The sequence below is a fragment of the Lissotriton helveticus genome, chromosome 9 (genome assembly GCF_964261635.1).
Source record: "Lissotriton helveticus chromosome 9, aLisHel1.1, whole genome shotgun sequence".
Classification (NCBI taxonomy): Eukaryota; Metazoa; Chordata; class Amphibia; order Caudata; family Salamandridae; genus Lissotriton; species Lissotriton helveticus.
The window spans coordinates 1,038,850,048-1,038,868,654 of record NC_136070.1 but is presented as its reverse complement, the minus strand read 5'-3'; the positions used below and the strand labels follow the sequence as shown (position 1 = coordinate 1,038,868,654).

General features: G+C 45.5%; 1 protein-coding gene across 5 annotated transcripts in view; it reads right to left on the bottom strand.

Moving 5' to 3' along the window:
- Window positions 1–18,607, bottom strand: part of LOC144782165 (cyclin-dependent kinase 17-like) — a 588,354-nt gene that overhangs the window by 63,588 nt on the left and 506,159 nt on the right. For all 5 annotated transcript variants that reach the window (XM_078661374.1, XM_078661372.1, XM_078661371.1 and 2 more), the window contains one exon: window positions 15,079–15,121. In XM_078661374.1, the coding sequence (XP_078517500.1) occupies window positions 15,079–15,121 (43 nt within the window). The remainder of the gene's footprint in view (window positions 1–15,078; window positions 15,122–18,607) is intronic.

Genomic DNA, 18,607 nt, shown 5'->3' with positions numbered 1-18,607 from the left:
CAATGGACTATCCTTCCTTTTTTGTACCAGAAACCCCAACAAAAAGTTGGTCATCCTCTCAATGCACCGTAGAACGATCTATATAAGCAAAGGGATCTACTGAGATCCAACTGGTGAAGTCTTGACCTCTCCTTAGAGGGATTTGGCAGAGAGAAAAGCAGGGAGCTTGATGGATTGCCCTACATAGAAAGCAGATACCACCTTTGGTAGAAAGGATACACTAGTACAAAGCACCAGCTTGTGCAGGGTGGTTGCCCAGACAGTGCCTGCAGTTCACTGAGACTGCGGGCTGAAGTAACAGATAATCAGGGCGACAATTTTAAGGGTCAATATCCTCAAGCACAAGGCCACGAACCTTACCCTATTATCCAGAATAGACTGACATTGTGGATTAACTGCGAGATGTCAAAATGATAGACACCACTTCCTCAGGCAGCTCAAATAAACTTAGCTCATTCTGTTCAATCTCCATGCATAGAAGCACAGGTTGTGCAGGTTTGAGTGTAGGGCTCTGCCTTGTTGTTTGGACAGCATGACCTCCTGAACAGGCAAACCGAACAGAGGGAATATGCTCAGAATCAGCAAGCCGGAGTACCAAGTCCTCCAAACCCAGCCCCGACGTATAAGCTTAATTCTATCTCTACTGACCTTCTTCAGAACCTGGGAAAAAGCGGCAAAGGCAGAAATGTGTAAAGACCAGAGCCCCAGTGAAGATAGAAAGATCCCCCAAGGAGCCCGGATTGTGACAGAGCACAAAAGGCGAGACACTGAGTGTGAGCTTCTCCACTGTGGCATTTAGGGACCTGCTGCATGGTTGCCATTCAAGAAACATTCAGTGAAGGTCAAGTCAGTGCCACTGCGTCAGCGCCTCCTGGCACATCACATGAGACTCCACATCACCCTGTTTGTTGCAGTGAGAATGGCTGCTGTGTTGTGTGGCAAAACTTGCACATCACTGCTGTTGATGGAAAGAAGAAAGGCATTGAGAGCAGGCTGGATGCAATGCAGCAGCAGAAGATTGATTGGGTATCTCTATTTTACTGGAGATCAGAGGCCTTGATCTCCACCTCATCCAAGTGGCCTCCTTAACCCAGAGTAGATGCATCTGTCAACACTGAGTTCTAGATAAGGCCGGTAGAACATCCTGCTGCAAGTAAGATTGGAATTCTTCTTCCGCCACTGAAGGCCCTCTGCTGCCTAGTCTGACACACAGATGTTTCCCGGGAGGCACCCACAGTGCTGAGCTCATTGAAAGTAGAGATTCCACTGCAGAGACAGCAGGTGCCAACTGTAATGTGGCATCAGCAGGATACACAAGGCATGAATATCAAGAAGCCTCAGAATTGTCTCGGTCAGAACACAAGATTAAATCTGAAACATGGGGATCATATCCTTACTGTCCCGGACTCGGTGAGGAGGCAAAAAAGCTTTCAACTCCCACTGCGTCCAGAATGACCCCTAAAAAGGAAATCTTCTGTTCTAGCCTGAAGTGGGAAATTGGGCATTGAAGGAAAAATCCAGTGAAAAGAGAAGAAACATTGGTGTCCAAAGGAGTTCAGCGACAGACTGGGATGAGCCTGCCTTCAATTGCAAGTCATCTAGGTATGGGAAAATGTGATTTTCTGACCTGTAATGATGGGCTGCAGCTACCTCTATTACCTTGGTAAATATCCACAGAGCGAGGATGAAGCCGAAGGGCAGGATGGTGAACAAAAATTGTTCCATCTCCACAACAAAGTGGAGGAAACACATGTGGAACTGCAGCATGGGTACATAAAAGTATGTGTCCTGCATCCCAAAGACACCGTCCGATACGGACGATCTAGGGTGACGAGGACCTCTGCCAGAGGATAGGGTGAGCCCCTTCCAGCCCTATTAAGGCAGCTGGAAGGGGTTCATCATTTTGACTGGGACTGTGTGGGGCCTCAACAAATTAAGACTGGGTTTTGTGGAGGCAGAGTGAACCAACAGAGGGGTGCTCCATTTGTTGTCATCCTTTTAAACCTTCAGTTGTGGAAAGGATAAGGATACCCATGGTGGAGTGAAGGAGGGTCATCCAGTTCAATCCCTGACTAGGCAGACAGAACAGGTGGTCACAGGTGTACCATTGAAGTGATTTAATACTAGTGTCCAGCAGGAGGTCAAAATAGCTGCTCACCAAGAAAATACAAATATGGCTAGTATTTAAGGTACACTTGCACTAGCTGGAAATAAAGCATATCTAACACAAAAGAGGACAAATTACTAAGAGCACATAGGGACTTACAAAGACAAAAGCAATTTATTGATCACTAATGCTCAAACAAATTCAAACATACCCTTATAATGTGCAGACTATTTTTGGGGAGCTTAACAGACTCATATAGTAGGCAGAATTTCAAACTACAATAAAAATGTTTGAGAACTGCAAATCACTGACGAGGGGGCATAGGAGGAGGAGGAATTTCTACTAAGGACCTCTACTGCAAGATATACTGTGGGACAGTCTTGAGAGGTTCACAGGTGTTTGAGTGAACACAATATCTTAGGGTCTGATGAGGAAAATTAAGCGGAGTACATTGTGTGGTAGGGATAGACACAGAGGTTGCCCTCTGAACCGGTCAGTTCCACTTTATCTCTGCTTAAGCAGTGTTAGTTACAGTGCTCAGGTGTGAGAAGAGCATAGCAATGGGTTTTATCCATCGCCTTCTTTTAGCACAGACAGTAGGACATGGTAATGCATGAGACTTATTAGGCAGGATTACACAATGGAAATATTTCTTACTAGTGTGAACAGGATGAAAGTGGATACAAGGGTTAGAAAAACGTGTAAAATAAATAACGAGATGTATGGTCTGTTTTCTCTATAGCTGCTTCACCTACCAATTTGATAATTTAAAGATTTAAATGATAAAACGAAATTCAGATTGCGGGCAAGGGGTCATATGGGCCTCCTCCATCTTATGTTGTCCCTGTCAGGTAACTAAGTTCTAAAGGACCAAGGTCTTGCCTCTGAGCTATAGCTCCTGGCTGTCCCTGTCAAGCAACTGGAGACAACATTTGCATACACAATAGTTTATTTAAAAAAAAAAAAGTAACATCACTACAGAACATTTAGAACCATCCAAAATATTCACTTAGTGTGATGATTTGATGTATTCATGAACCAGAAAATTCCTGGTTGCATTGCTACACAGCCCCAGGCCGCAAATGCACAGAAACACGAAATGGTTCATCTTAAGGGGGCAGACTAGCGCGATGGCTTGGCACTGGGTTTGTGAACTTTGATCTCTATGTCACGGGTTAAAAGCTAGACCAAGTCGGTAGTTACGACAATTGTCAACATTTGTTGGTTATTTATGTACTCTTTTAGTGAAGTTTAATGGAGACGTGGAATATTGGAGGTCCCTGCCTCTCTCGCGGACGTGTAGTACAGCCATGTTTAAGATGATCTCATTGTCCTGCTTGCTCTATAATTTGCAAAAAACGCCCTTTAATTTTCTTTTAAGAAAGTGGTGGCTGCTGTCCGATTATAGCCATGGAACAAGCAGGTCCCACGCACACTACTTAAACAATTAACAAGAGAGGTGTATGATGGAGGTATTGTCCTTACATATGTCAGGTCGTATTACTGAGCCTCTCGACTGCCAATTATTAATGAGTGGGTATTCACACCCCAGAAGAAGCCAGCAGTAAGAGTGGATAGGCATGCCATGGGAGAAAGGGGGTACCAAGCAGGCGCAGATCTCCCAAGATCCCATTGGAGTTGGAGGACAGCCACAATGTAGTTGGGATGGGAATAAACTCTTAGCAGGGCCCCTCCCCTAAGGTACAGCAATGTGCTTTGAGGCTAAAGAGTGGACCAAAATTGGCATAAGCAAATTAAGGGGCATATGGTAAGGAGATGTGCTCCTTAGATGCACTCCGGCAAGAGTACCAGATGCTAGAAAGTGAATTTTATAGATATTTATAGGTTAGAAATGTGCTAGCCTCCCATATTAAGAAGGGTGACCAGTTAGAGAATTCCTTCTCTCTGGAGTAGAGGATATTAAATTACCCCTTAGAAAAGAAAGCATCCTCCCTAATTTATACGACAATAATTAACAACTCACCTCATGTCATGCAGACACTAAAGGAGAAATAAGAGGTAGACGTAGGTACTATAGAGGACGAGGAATGGGAGATGCTGAATGCCTTAGGGGAGATCTACATGGGGGCTCATTTTTCCACATGCTTTGGTCGTGCCCCAAGATTCGCCCCTTTTGGGAGGGAGTGGGGGAGTGCAGGGGGCCAAACAATCAACACTATATGTATGGGGAAATGCTTAGAGGTCGATATATGCGAAGTTGTGGATGACCCTAGAATGGGTGGTGGCAAAGCGAAACATAGCCAGAGATTGGGGGAGTGGTGCGGAGATCAGACCTCATGAGATGGAAGGATATGGGCTGGTATGTTGGCATAAAAGCAAATATACAACATCAGACGTTGCCCTAAGAAATAGAGCAAGATCTGTAGTGGTGGCAAACTTACTGTGGCTTACATACAAGGCTGTAATGGGAGGTACAAATTGATCCAGTGCCTGGGAAATGTAAAATGCCGGCTTCAATATTATGTGTAGCAGATTCATAAGGCAGAGCTTTCTGTGCAGGGAGAAAGTAATACTGGAATCCTTGAGTGATATAAACGTTTTCACATACTGTTCTCAATAAAAAAAAAAAGAATTTCTAAATTTAAAAAAAAAAAAAAAATCATTTGGTGGTTCTTTAGTGCTCCATCTAAAATTAGTTGGTGTTTTATTGTGGTTCTCGGTTCTTGATCAACACAAAAGAATAACTTAGCAAAATATAAAAGACAGAACTGGATTGCAGAAAATGCTGGACTCACAAGAGGTACTACTATATCTATTTAATAATTTTCAGCTTTGCCATATTCAAATCACATTAAAAAAAAGGCAATAGAAAATATTAATTTGCTTACATATGCTTTTTGTGTGTACGCTGGGACAACCACATGCCTGATATTTGGCTTCTATATAGTTATTCAACTATTCCCCAAATGCAGCTTACAATGTGTAGGTTTGTCCGATTCTAAGTGATAGCTTTCTTTGCTAAAAGCAAGCCGATACGTATTTGAGATTTAGCATTTAGATTTGGATCTGTATCCCCAAAGACACTTCAATCACCAGTATTAGGGTTAACTTGAAGTCACCAACCCAGGAAATAGATCATCATAATGACAAACCTCTGCCAGAATGTCTTGATAAACACTACATTCCCAGACTGTATGTAACATTTCATCTTTTCCACATGATTGGGTATGTACGCAAATGAGCGATCTCTCCCACTTCACATTCCACGGTGTGGACCTGGTAAACATTCAGTGGATGTATTTTAACTAGATTAGCCAACAGTATGCTGAGATGGTCACTTTCCAAGGCACCATAAGCACCTCCCTCCAATTTTCTTCTGTCAAGTCTACATTTTGTTGCCATGTGTGTCTCAGTATGGTAAACCTGTTGGATGAATTATTAACCAGTGTCCTGTATATTTGTAAAACGTTCCTACACTTTAATCTATCAGTTGCCAATTTGGCCTTGAGAGAGATGTGGTCAGGAACTACTTGGGTTTCTTTCAGATACCGCCCATAGCGGATAACCCAATAGTAAATATTTATAGAACTGATTTTTGCGCAGGTGAAACTGTCTGAAGGACTTAACGTGATCATGTTTACAGCAGGTTTTCCCAGTTTGAAGACACCCATACAGTCCAAGTAAACCAAACTCCGATAGTTGTTCTCACACAAAGGCATTTCCTTGGTTTGTGTTAGCCCTGGCCCTTTTTGCAGGGTTATCCCCAAACTTTTGACCTTCCTCTTATTTTTTCTGACCTGTTTTTGTTAGTTTTAAGACTCTGGGAACTTTACCACTGCTAATCAGTGCTAAAGTGCATATGTTCTCTCTGATTAGTTTATACCTGATTAGCATATTTGAATAAATGGTTATGCACTAAAAAAGTGCAGTGTGTGTACTCAGGGCAAATAATACAAAGGCTACTAGCGGGCCTGCAGCACTGACTGTGCCACTCGCGAGTAACCCTGCAAACCTGTCTTAGGCCTGCTACTGAAGTGTCCGTAAGTGTAGTTTTAAATTGCCATGTCGACCTGGCAAGTGCACCCACTTGCCAGGACCAACCCTTCCCTTTAATTACATGCAAGATAGGCCCAAGGACAGGGTGAGTATGTGAAAGGTAAGACATGTCCTGATAGTGAAATACTGCAAATTTCATTTTTCACTATTGCAAGGACTATCTCTCCCATAGGTTATCATTGGAGTCTTGTAACATCTTACAAATGTAACTCTCAATTAGGAAGAGCTAGAGCTTTGGAGTTTGGGTTCCCTGAGTTCAGAATTTAAAAAAACATCTTTTAGTGAAGGTAATTTTTAAATTATGTGTTTGAAACGGCCACTTTTAGAAAGTGGGCATTTTCTTGCTGTACTATCCAGTGCCTCTGCCTTTCCTGTGGAATCAACATTGGGTTTAGAGTGACAGCTTGGTTGTTTGTGCATTCAATCTAGACAGTCACACAAAGGGAGCGGAGGTGTGCCCTGCATGTCCGGTGGCCCATCACCAGGCTGATGGTCCTTCCTGTGCTAGAGTGGTGGGAGGAGCTGTCACTGACACCTGAATAGGGCTGTGCCTGGCCTCTCACAATGCTGTCTATGCCCTCCTGTAGTGTGTTTCAGGGCATGGCAGGATCTGGCGCTGTGGCCGGAGCAGCTTACTTGGGAGCTGGGGATCCGGGTTTGAGTCTCAGCACCGGCTTAATATCCTGTGATTCTGGAGAAATAACGTAATCTTCCCGTGCCCAGGGACCGCGCCTAAATACCCTCACAGGTGATAAGCCACGCTATATAAATCTACATATATGATGAAAATGATGATCCCGGATGATGGAAGGGTTGTTGCGGTCTTTTGTAAGACTGCAGCTGGTTAGGTAAAGTGTGCATGGCCCCTCTCCTAGATTATTTCAGAAAGTAACCTTTAGACAGGGAGTTTAAATATCATTTGCAAGTTCCATGCCCTTTTTAATTTTTTCAAGCATCTTGACAAAGAGATGTTCCTCATCGAACTGTGGGTTGCAAGATGTTACTGATCTATGGTTTGAACCAGGAGATGGGGAGTCGGGGTGCTGTCTGAGGAGGCCACTGGTGTTGATGCCTCTAGAGCCTGTGTCCGCAGTATGAAGTGTGCAAGGAACGTTGGTGTTCAAGATTGTTTTGCCATTGGACACTAATTATTCCCCACTCTTCCTGTACTCCTCTGGAAAGTGTTCGGCAAGTTCCTGCATTTCCTCCCACTAGGATCAATCTGGAGAGGAAAGAAACATGAAAGAATTGGCTAAGTGCCAATGCGTGGCTGTCCCTATGGCTACCTTTTTGCCTACTGCAGGAATCTTCTTACTCTCTTTCTCAAGTGGCAGGGAATCGCCTGTAGCTTGAGTGGAGGCCCTTTTGAGACACGTGTCAGGTGGATCCTGGCTTTGAAATAGACCGGGTCATTAGGTGTAGATTTATGTGCCTTTTTTCAATCCTAGGTGTCACCACCCTTGTCATAACGTGGCTCCCTAAAGTTCTCTGGGCAGAATTAAGTATGCACTTAGGCATGGGAAAGAATTGCACAGCCCTTTCAGACTTGGAGAATGTTACTAGTCCTCTTTCTCCTGGAATGCGTTCTTGTCCATTTTTATAAAATTATGTGGCCCTCTGAGTGACATCATGGTAGGCTGTGATATTATCTGGCAGGGATTCCCTGATGAGTTAGCGGTGCAAGCCGTCCAAGGGCTGTCATTAAGTTCATCTCAGAGAACATTAGTTGGCTGCACACATGGGTCAAGGGAATAGTATGGACTACCTTGGTGTGAAAAGATGAATGGGGGAACCTCAGGTAACTCTGGCGGAGGCAGAAGAGAACATGAGCAGGCAGAGTTAGTGACGAGGTGGAGCATAAAGGAGAGGGCTTGTGCCCTTGTTTCTCTGTTTTCTGGTGCTGGCTCGTAAGGGGCCTGCGATAAAGGTTCTCCTTCGAAGGCAAACCTTCTCTTGCAAGGCAGTGTCTCAGGTGGCTTTGACAGAGGTGGCACTGTTGATTTATTTTGAGTGCTGGTGTGGATAAAGAGATGCTTCTACTCTGCTTCTAGCTCCTCCTGGAGTCACTGCAAAAAGGTCAACTCCAGTTCCTCAGATCTGACTGACAATGAAGCTTTTGGCATCAAAGGGATCTTTATTGCCAGCTTCGGGCAGGGCTTGATGACCTGTGAAGCTCAGCACCCGTGAGTTGAGACTTTATCAGTTTCAAAGCCTATTCTGGGTGCTGGCTGGTGCCCAAAGGCAACAGAGGCCCTGTAGTCAGTATTCTTTTGTGTCCATGCTCATGGCGTAATGCTTAAAGTCCCAAAGGAGTAGTGCTCTAATTTGGTATGGGACCCTAGCTTGGTTCTGTGGGCGTCGGAGCAGAGTGGCATACTTATGACCTTGGGCATGGTCTTCATTCAAGGGCTACTGATCTTCGGTGTCGGGTCAATGTCCTGCTCTTCCTTGTGCCCTTTCGCGCTCAAGGAGACCATCTCTGCATGGAGTGTTTCCTCGTCTGCTGTGATTCTAGATGGGCTGGCCTGTTCGCCTTCCTTAGTGTCAAATTTGTCTGGAGTCGGCGGAAGTTTGTTGGTGCATCTTACAGTTATGCACAGCACTTTTCCATTACCTAAGGGTCTTTCTTGGGCAGAAGACGAAGCAGAACTTCGAAGGAAGGGTTGTCATGGCTGAGCGAAAGGCACATGTTGAAGATATTGTAATGATCCTACTTCAGATATTTAGAGTTGTAACAGGGGCAATGATGGAAGGGTGTCCATTTCATCACTCTCTTGCAGTCTGCATTCTCCAGTGTCAAAGGTCGAGGCAGAACAAGGGATCCTCGAAGAGAGTCGTAGAGGTCCCGACTAGTATTCTAACGCATCTATGTTGAATTCTACAATGCGAGTCCAAAAAAGTGGAAGAATCAAGGCAAACTCACAGCCCTCTTGATATCCGTCCAAACCAAATGCCAAAAAAAGAATCCAATATAAGAGGGAGTCACTTCTCTTGAGCATTGCCCACTAAGGGAGGAGTCACAGTACACCCCATGATCCGAGATTTTTTAGAAGAAAAACAACTTTCAAATGTCTGAGCCCAATACTAGCCATATGTAGAGCATGCTTGTCTACACCTACCCATACTACATAAATGATTCCACCCACTGTTTTTAATATTTAGTCAATATGCAATTTAATTGTGAAGCCAGATTTTTGATATACAGGAAAAGTTACTTTTAAGACGTTAGCCTTTGCTTGCCTGAAACTCCAGCTGGCTGTTCAGCATTAGCCTGCCAGTAGCTGCCCCAGTCAATGCTTTACCTCTTAATGAGGTGTGAAACTATTCCCATAGCAGAAACAATGGCTTGGGTCTTTTTACAGTAAGACTTGAGTGTGAGGTATGGGACTTTTCTTAGCTCAGGAAGGGGGGTGGGCAGCTGTGAAGGGCTCATAAAAGTCATTAACTTGAACAGAACCAGGTTGAGGCCTACCTATTCATAGTTGGGTGGAAACTGAGAACCAGGGAAGCCTTTTTTTCCAGAGGCCAACTTTACCCAGCTTGGCATCAGCTCAGTGGGAGGAGAAACTGGTCCCAGACAGGTTTGAGTTGGTTGCGGAGGAGGTGACTGCTCATTTTCCGAGAAAGACCCCTACCTGTGACCCCAGCCACCTACAAGGGTAGAAGGTTTCTGCCATGTTGCATGTAACTTAGTATAGTGCACTGTGGTATAGTTTGCAGTAATCCAATCGGGATGTACTGCAAAAGTGGAAAGGGATGCTGTTGCCAAATGTTTTCTCGTTGTGTAGGGAGCTTCCAGGAGTTAACACCACTTACTGGCCAGTGAATTCTATAAAAGTGGCCCCTCACCCCAAGCTTATAAGAACAAATCCAAAAACTGTGGAAGAACAGTACACTGGACCCACTGTCTGTGACCTATGTGGAGACCTGAGGGACTGGACCTGCTCCCACTTGTAGCCAGGACTGAAAAGTGGAAGCCACGGGTCAGTTGGATAACCGAGTGCAACTATAGGACAAAAACTGCAGGAGGCCTTTTTTGTAGAGTGTTCAGTTCACCAAACGCAGATGGATGTTGACTGAACCTTACTGGTGGACTCTGCTGGAGTTAGCACTAGCCCCTAAGTGCTGTACCTTAGGTCCTGGGACCTTCAGAAGAGACCAAGAGCAAGTGCTCAACAAAGTCTGAAAATCTGGGACTTAACACATTTTTGGACTTCGAAAACTTCCGGAGACATATCTGCAAAAGTATCTGACTTAGAGTGGACTTATTCTGTTACAGCTTCCAAGCTTGCCCTGCTGGAGCTCCAAAAAAAGAGACTAAGTCTGATGGTAGAACTCTTGGGGAGCCAAAGTATATGACAGACTAGAGGACTTTGGAGGTTGTACATTTTTTATTTTTCTTCTTATAAAATTTTCCACAGAGCAACTGGTGCAGCAGGACCTTGTCGGAGGATCAATGGCCATGCTTGGAAGCTTGGGGTACCAGACTCTTTGTGCCCAGTCCAGAGCCACAAGAATGACTTGGGTCCGGTCGCGCTTGACTTTCTTCAGACCACAGGGCAGAAGTGGTACAGACGGAAAAGCGTACAGGAGGCCAGAGTTCCACTCGCAACAATAAGCGTAGCAAAGCGAGTGCCGCCTTGGAAACTCCCAACGCGCAAAACTGCGGACATTGTGCTTTCTCTTTGGTGGCGAGCAGATCTAACCAAGGCTCTCCCCACCGCTGAAAGAGACCTTGCACCACCTCAGAGTGAAAACGCCAATCAGCATCTACCAGGCACCAACGACTGAGTTTGTCTGCCCTGGTGTTCAAAGAACCTACCAGGTGTTGAACCACCAGGGTCACGCCCTGATTCTCCAGCCATGTCCAAAGGCTTTGAGCCTCATAACAAAGGGTCCACGACCCCACCCCGCCCTGTTTGTTGCAGTACCACTGGCGGTGGTGTTGTCAGTCAACACCTGCACTACTTTCCCCTTGAGGGAGGAAATGAATGCTTTCACTGCCAGGTGGATCGCCCAGAGCTCCAACAGGTTGATATGGAGACCAGACTCCACCGGAAGCCTGAGTCCTTTGATCTCCACCTCTCCCAGGTGGCTAACCCCCCCCAGGAGTGATGCATCGGTCACCACTGCTAGATCTGGTTGGGGAAGAGGGAGTGATCTGCCGCTGACCCAATCTTGGTTCACTAACCACCACTGCAGTTTTTGTGCAGTTCCCTCAGAGATCTGGACGAGGTCTGAAAGATTCCCCAGATGCTGCACCAACTGGAACTTCAGGTCCCACTGCAGAGACCACATATGCCAACTGGCATGATCCACTAGCAGGATGCAGGAGGTCATGAGGCCCAGCAGCCTCGGGGTCATTCTCAACAAAATCTGGGATAGAGGCTGAAACATCAGTATCATAGTTCAAATACCCCAGACTCGCTGCTCAGGAGGATAAGCCCAAAACAGCACTGTGTCCAGAACAATTAAGATGAAAGGGAGCATCTGAGAGGGAGTCAGGTGTGACAAAGGCATGTGGATAGGGAACCCCAGCGAATGCAAGAGGTCAGCCATAGTCTGGGGGTGGGAGACGACCGCCTGGGTGAGCTCGCCTTCAACAGCCAGGCAGAGATAGTGGAAGACTGGAACCCCTAATCTGCGAAGATGTGCTGCGGCCACCGCATCACTTTTGTGAACTCCCGAGGGGCACTGGTAAGGCCAAAGGGGAGCACGGTTAACTGAAAATGCTCGTGGCCTACCATGAACCTTAGGTAGTGTATGTGGGCCACCATCCAGTCTCGAGGTCAGACAGAACGTAACCCAATGTGAGTATTTTGAACTTCTCCTTCCCGAGGAAGCGATCGAGGGCCCTGAGGTCTAGAATAGGATGCCGGCCTTTGTCCTTCTTGCAGGAGTAACACCCACAACCTACTTCTGGCGGAGGAACCCTTTCGATAGCTCCTTTGGCTAAGAGAGCTTAGACTTCCTGGCGGAGAAGCGCCAAATGATCCTCTGACATGTGATTGAAAGATGGTTGCATGGTGGGCGGGAGGGAGGAAAGGAGGGGCAGTCTCAAAGGGGAGGGAGTAGCACATTCGAACTATTTGCAAAACCCACCTGCCCGACTTGATGGATTGCCAGTGAGGGAGGTGAAGGCGAATCCTGCCACCCATTGGCTGTTGATGGCCCTGAAAGGTCGGACTAGGAGGGTTTGGAGGTTGCTGCAGGGGGGGGGGGGAAGGGTGGGCTGGCCCACCCGCTGGCGGCGAGGTCGCAGGGTCCCACATCCGCGGTCACGCAGAGGCTGGGCAGCTTGCGCGAACCAGTGGCTAGACGTGTTGGACGTGGCTGGTCGTCCCTTCCATAGCCATGAAAGGGGTGAAAAGCAGACGGGAGGGGGTGGGAAGATGCAGCGAGGCCCAAGGATCTGGCCGTAGCCTGAGAATCCTTAAAGCACTTCAGCGCGGAGTCTGCTTTGTCACTAAAAAGGCGACAGACATCGAAGGGCATGTCCAGCAAGGTAACCAGGCCATCCCCCGAAAAGCCAGACATCCTCAACTAGGCATAGCGCCTAGAGGCTACCGATGTGGGAAACGTTCTGCCTAGTGAGTTGGGGGTATCTAGTCCACACCAGATCATGAATTTTGCTGCGTCTCTACCATCTGCAACTGTCTGGGCACTGAGGCAGCACCTGAGCGACTGTATACCAGATGGTATGGGAGCATCGGCCCAAGAAACACGTGGTATTTACAGACCGCAGTGCCAAGCTGGAAGAAGAGAACATGAGCTTCCCAAGATGATCCAGCTTCTTGGATTCCCTATCTGGGGAAGCTCTCAGGGGATGGGTGTTGGGAGAGGAAAGCTGGGTTGGCCGGGCGGTGGACAATCTTCCTTTCCGAAGGAGCCCTTGTGCTGAGCTTGGACCAGGTGCCCAGACATCGTTGAAGGGCAGTAAGGGATCAGAGGAGGTTGCCGCAGGCTGAAGCACCTATGTCAGGAGGTTAGGCCGGACTGCCACCGAAGAGAGCTCTAAGCCGAAGACCTCAGCTGCCCTTTGCACCACCACACCGCAGGATGCTCCTTCCTCTGTAGCCACGACAGGGGGAGAAATCATGCCAGGGTCTGGAGAAGTGTCCAGAACACTGGTGTCACCCAGGTCCTCACTCCAGTCCGGCTATTCAAGCGGGTCTGCTAAAGGGTCCTGCGACCCCTCCCAGTCCTCATCACCACCATCTGGGCGAAAGGGAACACCAGGGATGAATAGGGGAACAAAAGTAGATTGATGTCGGTCCAGGTCCTGGTCCATCTCAGGGGTGAGAATGGGGACGGCACCGACCGGGGGCACGGTTGGCACCAGGGTCATCAACGTCGTAATCAGCGCTGGGGGAAGGTCTAGTGAAATCGACCCGGATCCAGGACTGGACCCACAGGGGCCTTTCGGCGCCAGAGCTGCTGGCATCGAAGGCCTAGGACCCCCAATTGGCTCTACAGGGCCCGAAGGCGCGCCAGCGGAGTTGGGCTGACCAAAGATACAACGGAGGGCTTCGTAAAATGTACGAAGTTGGGCAGGGGACTCTCCGGCTCCCAGAAACGGGGTGAGGCGCGGAGTCGTCCCTGAATCTGGCACTGGAGACAGCGTCTTTGACCAACGATGCTCCCGGTCCCGCGTTTCGTCAGCCGACCGACAGGGGAAGGCGAAGAGTGCCGGTGGCTTCTTCGTCTTCTTCTTGGACATACCTGAAGACCTCGAAGATTTGGAGTGCGACAAGGTGTGGTGTCTCTGCGAACGGTCTCGAGACCTTCCTCTCGAATGAGATCAGGAAAGACAAGGAGCCAACCACCGGGCCTCCAATAGGGACTGCCTCCACAAAGACTTAGGATTTATGGCCCGGCAGTCGGAGCACACTTCGGGTCGCGCTCCAGACACCATAGGCACACGAGGTGCGGGTCCGTCACAGACAACAGCTTGTGACAGGAGCTGCAAGGCTTGAACCCGGTCCAGCGTTGGGACATCACTCGGGCACAGGTAGTCGATAGTCTCAAAAAGTTGACAAAATGTCGAAAAAAGTTGGTCAAAAAGTGACTAGGGGTAGCTCTATCCGGATCTGCGTTAGGCTTATGCGGAAAAAGTACTGACGTCAGCGCGCAGGGGCGGCGTCTAAGTAGACACCGTAACATCATCCTGGCAACAACGACGCCGAATGCGGAATCGCCGACACTACCTACTGACGCGCGGGGCTACTGCTAAGAAAACATTTCTCTGGATCCAGTCTGATGCCTGGGGGTAATTCTAAAGGAAGGAATCTATAACTGTCTCTTTCAGATACTTTAAATATTCATATCATCAGTTTCCCTTCTTGGATTTTAACAATTTCTGTATGATTTTTCTAATTAAATTGGTCTCTATTTTTAGAAACTGGCTTTAGGAATTGTATTGTGTGACAAGTTAATTGTTTTGTTACTGCCAAATCCTTTGCAAACTTACTTAAGTTAAGCCTTTTAGCACCGCGCCTTAACTACCAGGGTTTAGCTGAGGTTTATTGATTAAACTTGTGAGTTGTCTTGCTCATCAAATACCACATTGTCTTACACATAGTAGATGTTGTGGTGAGGGTTTGACATCGTTTTAACATTAGTTCCCATTCTTTAGCCCTACATGGACAGACAAGAGCCCACTTAAAAGTCACAATGATGAATGAAGACTACCCATCCAGTCCTAACATTAACTCCACAAAACAGGGTTGGTTTGCAAAACAGTGCAACAAAAAAATATTCCCACAAACATACACATCCGAGTAGAAGAATTTTATCAGCAAGTTGGTTTTGATTAGGGAAGTAAAGCATCTGTCAGAGTTGACAGAACCATTTTGAAAACTATTATACCTCACTGTGGGGTGCAGTCATAGATTTTTCCATACACAAAGGCAGAGGGGCAACGCTTAAACTGACACTGTAAACATTGCAGTTACCTGAAGAAGCTTTGCCAGCAGATCAAGACCATCATTATCTAACCTGAAACAAAAGTTAAAAAAACAAAAAAACAGGAGGTAAGTATATAACATTGCTTATGCAATCTCTATCTGGCACAGAGCCTGCATTTTACCACTCTTATTTGAAGAGAAACTACAATTGTCAGGGTCAGCATTATCAAGAAAGGCATTTCAGAGTGCAGCTCCAAATCTCTTAAGAGAATAATTAAGCAAATTAAAATAAATGATATTCTGTAGGATATTCAATACATTCATATTCATGGTTCCATGGCGTACAGTATGTTTTTATAAACCTTTTAAGTGGACGTGGATTGAACTTATTCTTTTCTCTATCTACACAACTTATTGTATTTGCTTCAGACTCAGCCTATGGTCAGAGACAAATACCTGAGAGAACTACAACTGAGGTTTACAATCGCACACTTCACCTTTAAATGTTCTCTACTTTTGTCTAGTACTTAACCTTGTTTTACTGGACAAGTCCAGTGTACATTTATAGGAATCTGAAAAACGAATATGTTATTTGCTAATAGATCTTTGAAAGTAAGATGTGATGTGAGCCCATATACATTTCCTTTGCAGTAACTCCAATGGATATGACGAAACATAGGCATTTAAATGTTTCATGCCAGATACATTGCCAGATACATTCTGTTTTGCAAGTTTTGGGATTTGAAGGTGTAGAAGATAGTAATTTGTCTTGTGGACCGCAGAAAACAATGTTAATGTACTTACAAATTAGGTGACAACTTAAATCCTCTAACCCCCAATGAAATACCCACAGGAAAGCATTTTGTTTTTCTGTATCTTGAACCTCACCTTAGCGACTGAATAAATAAACATCAGTAAAAAAACACAAACACCAACTTACGAGTCTTCAAAAAAGGAAGAGATAGCCAATTTAAAGGGTGGGTCTACGGAATGTTGTGTAGTTCCTAGGAGTCCCCAAGTACCTGCGCGTTTTGGATGACCTAAACTGAGGGCTTCGTGTCCTCACCACTTCCGGATTCCGGACATCCCCACAGGATATGTCACCCTTTAGGCCGGCTAGCTCTACTGTGCCACTACCATCCCCCTGTATTCTATAGTGGCGTATGTAGTTTATGGCAACCACTGAACATGACAACCCTGATTTCTCAGGGATCATGGAAAACAGTACAGTACGTTTCGCTCAGACACTTGTGCTTGCTTTCTCTCAGAAAATACACAGGATGGTGATTAGGACGTTTCAATAAGTATTTATTGGTCCAGCGATAACCTTTTGTAAAACATATGTTGTGTGACAATCAGGAGACAGAAGCAGACAAAGGAGATTGCTAGTACCAATATAGTAAATACTAGATACATTTCTACCATAGTGCTAATAAGATGAACAAAAACAGTTTAGATAAAAACAGTAGCATTTGCATACTCCTAAAATGTGAGCCCTAAGTAATTTGCCTAAATGTACCTAGCCTGGATGTGTAGGTGTATAGGCGTATGGCTATGTGTATATGTAGCCAAGAAACATCTAGGGAAGAACCAGCCCCCTCACCTGATAGTTGAGAACGAAGGACCCAGTCTCTGATTCGAGGATGACACCCAGCAAGTGATGTCAGACTGTTGTATGTCGAAGATTCAGCATGCGGGACCCCATGTCAACTTGGAAGGAATTTTCCTCTAATTTGTAGGGGGAGTGAGGGTCTTTTATACTAAAGTGGTCACTCCAGTTTTTTTTTCTAGAATCAATATGTTTTGAAAACAATCAGAAGTTTTGAAAACAATCACCAATGCTTTTCTAAACAAGTGCGATCATGCACAGCTGGCTGTTGGTCAAGGATGAAAAAAATGGTGACCCTTATACAGAATAATTCTGCCATGCCTGACGACATGTTTATGTACGTCAGGTACAGGGATTATGATAGAGTACAGAGAGTCTGGTGTCGAAGAGACAGGAAGAAGCTACTGGGTAAAAGGTCACCTGTTTAGAATCGTTGTTGTGTGTGGATGGTAGAAATGTATGTAATAGAGGTATACATGACAAGACTAGCCTAAAGAACATGACTCCCACTTCTCAAAAGGTCAGCTAGGTAATGATAAAGCCAACGCTTTAGGATTATAAATCATTTACGATAAAACATACTGAAAGTATTTTAAAAACCTGAAAAATGTCCATAAAAGAAACTTGTGCTGTTAATGTATCGCCATGGCACATGGCCTGAACGCAATGATTGCAGCGTCCAGCTAAAAGCATAATGGAGCACAATTGAGTTTGCCCATTTTGTAGAATAGACAAATCCTGTTCAATTATGACAATTGCGGAGTACACAATGTTGCCCAGTGAATAAATATGTGAAAAAAGTGTGGACATAACATGGTCTACCACAGCCAGGTCCTTTTTCTAGGTTAAACCTATCAATTTCATGTAATCTCTCAGCAGCATTCTGTTGGGAGACTTTCCACAGTTCATTGTAGATGGCATATAAGAAGCGTTTCTTGGGACCTAACAAGAAATCATAAAATACATGTCAACTAGAAGGGACAAGTTGCTGATTCACCTGTTGTAGTGTTGAGGTTTTATTCATTCTAGGAACAAGTTCCCAACACTATAAGAAGTCACTACCCCAGGGTCGTCTGTGTGTACATAGAGTGGGTCGAGCCTGTGGATACTAAACCCTCTGGTGGTACCCTAGAATCTTGATTGACACCTATGTGTGTCGATAGGCCAAACCAAACATCCCTTCCAATTGGAAGATTAGGAATTTTACGTACCATTCTGTATCATTGCACCCAGTACCTCCTCACTAATCAGTGTATCATTCGATATACCTTCAAGGGGATTAATTTTTGCGAACCCGTAGCAGGTAGTCTGTTGCACTGTTCTGTTCAGGAATATTATCTGTAACGGTATGAGGCAAGCTCTAAATAAAGCCTCTGTTGCCTGAACCTGCCAATCTTTCGTCCCCCAGATGGATTTTGTGTCTATCGTTTCCCTGCAAAAGTCGAAACCTTGATAAGACAGTTGGGAGATGAAAGGTGCTGAATATATTAGCTTGATATTTGTCTGCATCATTTTCTTCAAATTTGCATTAATTTGTGTAAGCTTATAATAGTATGACATTGGTCTGATGTAATGAACCCTCAAAAGGATGCAAATTTCTGTGCGAATTTTGCAGTCTACCTTTAGGTGGACTCGGGCAATGTTCCCATTGATGGTACGTGTTTACAGTGTGTGGAACACTAGCTCTGTGCAAAAAGTGATGACCATAGTGCTGGTAACAATAGATACTTTCGAAGTCAGATGTATCTTCGTACAATTCCCTGTAAGAAAATGCAGCAGATTGTTCTAAATCTGAGAGCATAGTATTTACAATCTCAATGTCCCAGTCATCAGTGAGTATACTCGGGAATGAAATGATTCATTGAAATTTTGAACACAGTGGAATTTTCAAATGTTCGGTGGGACCAAATACATAGTTCTTTTTTTTTGTTTGATCGGTTTATTACATTTTTTGCATATGTGGTACAT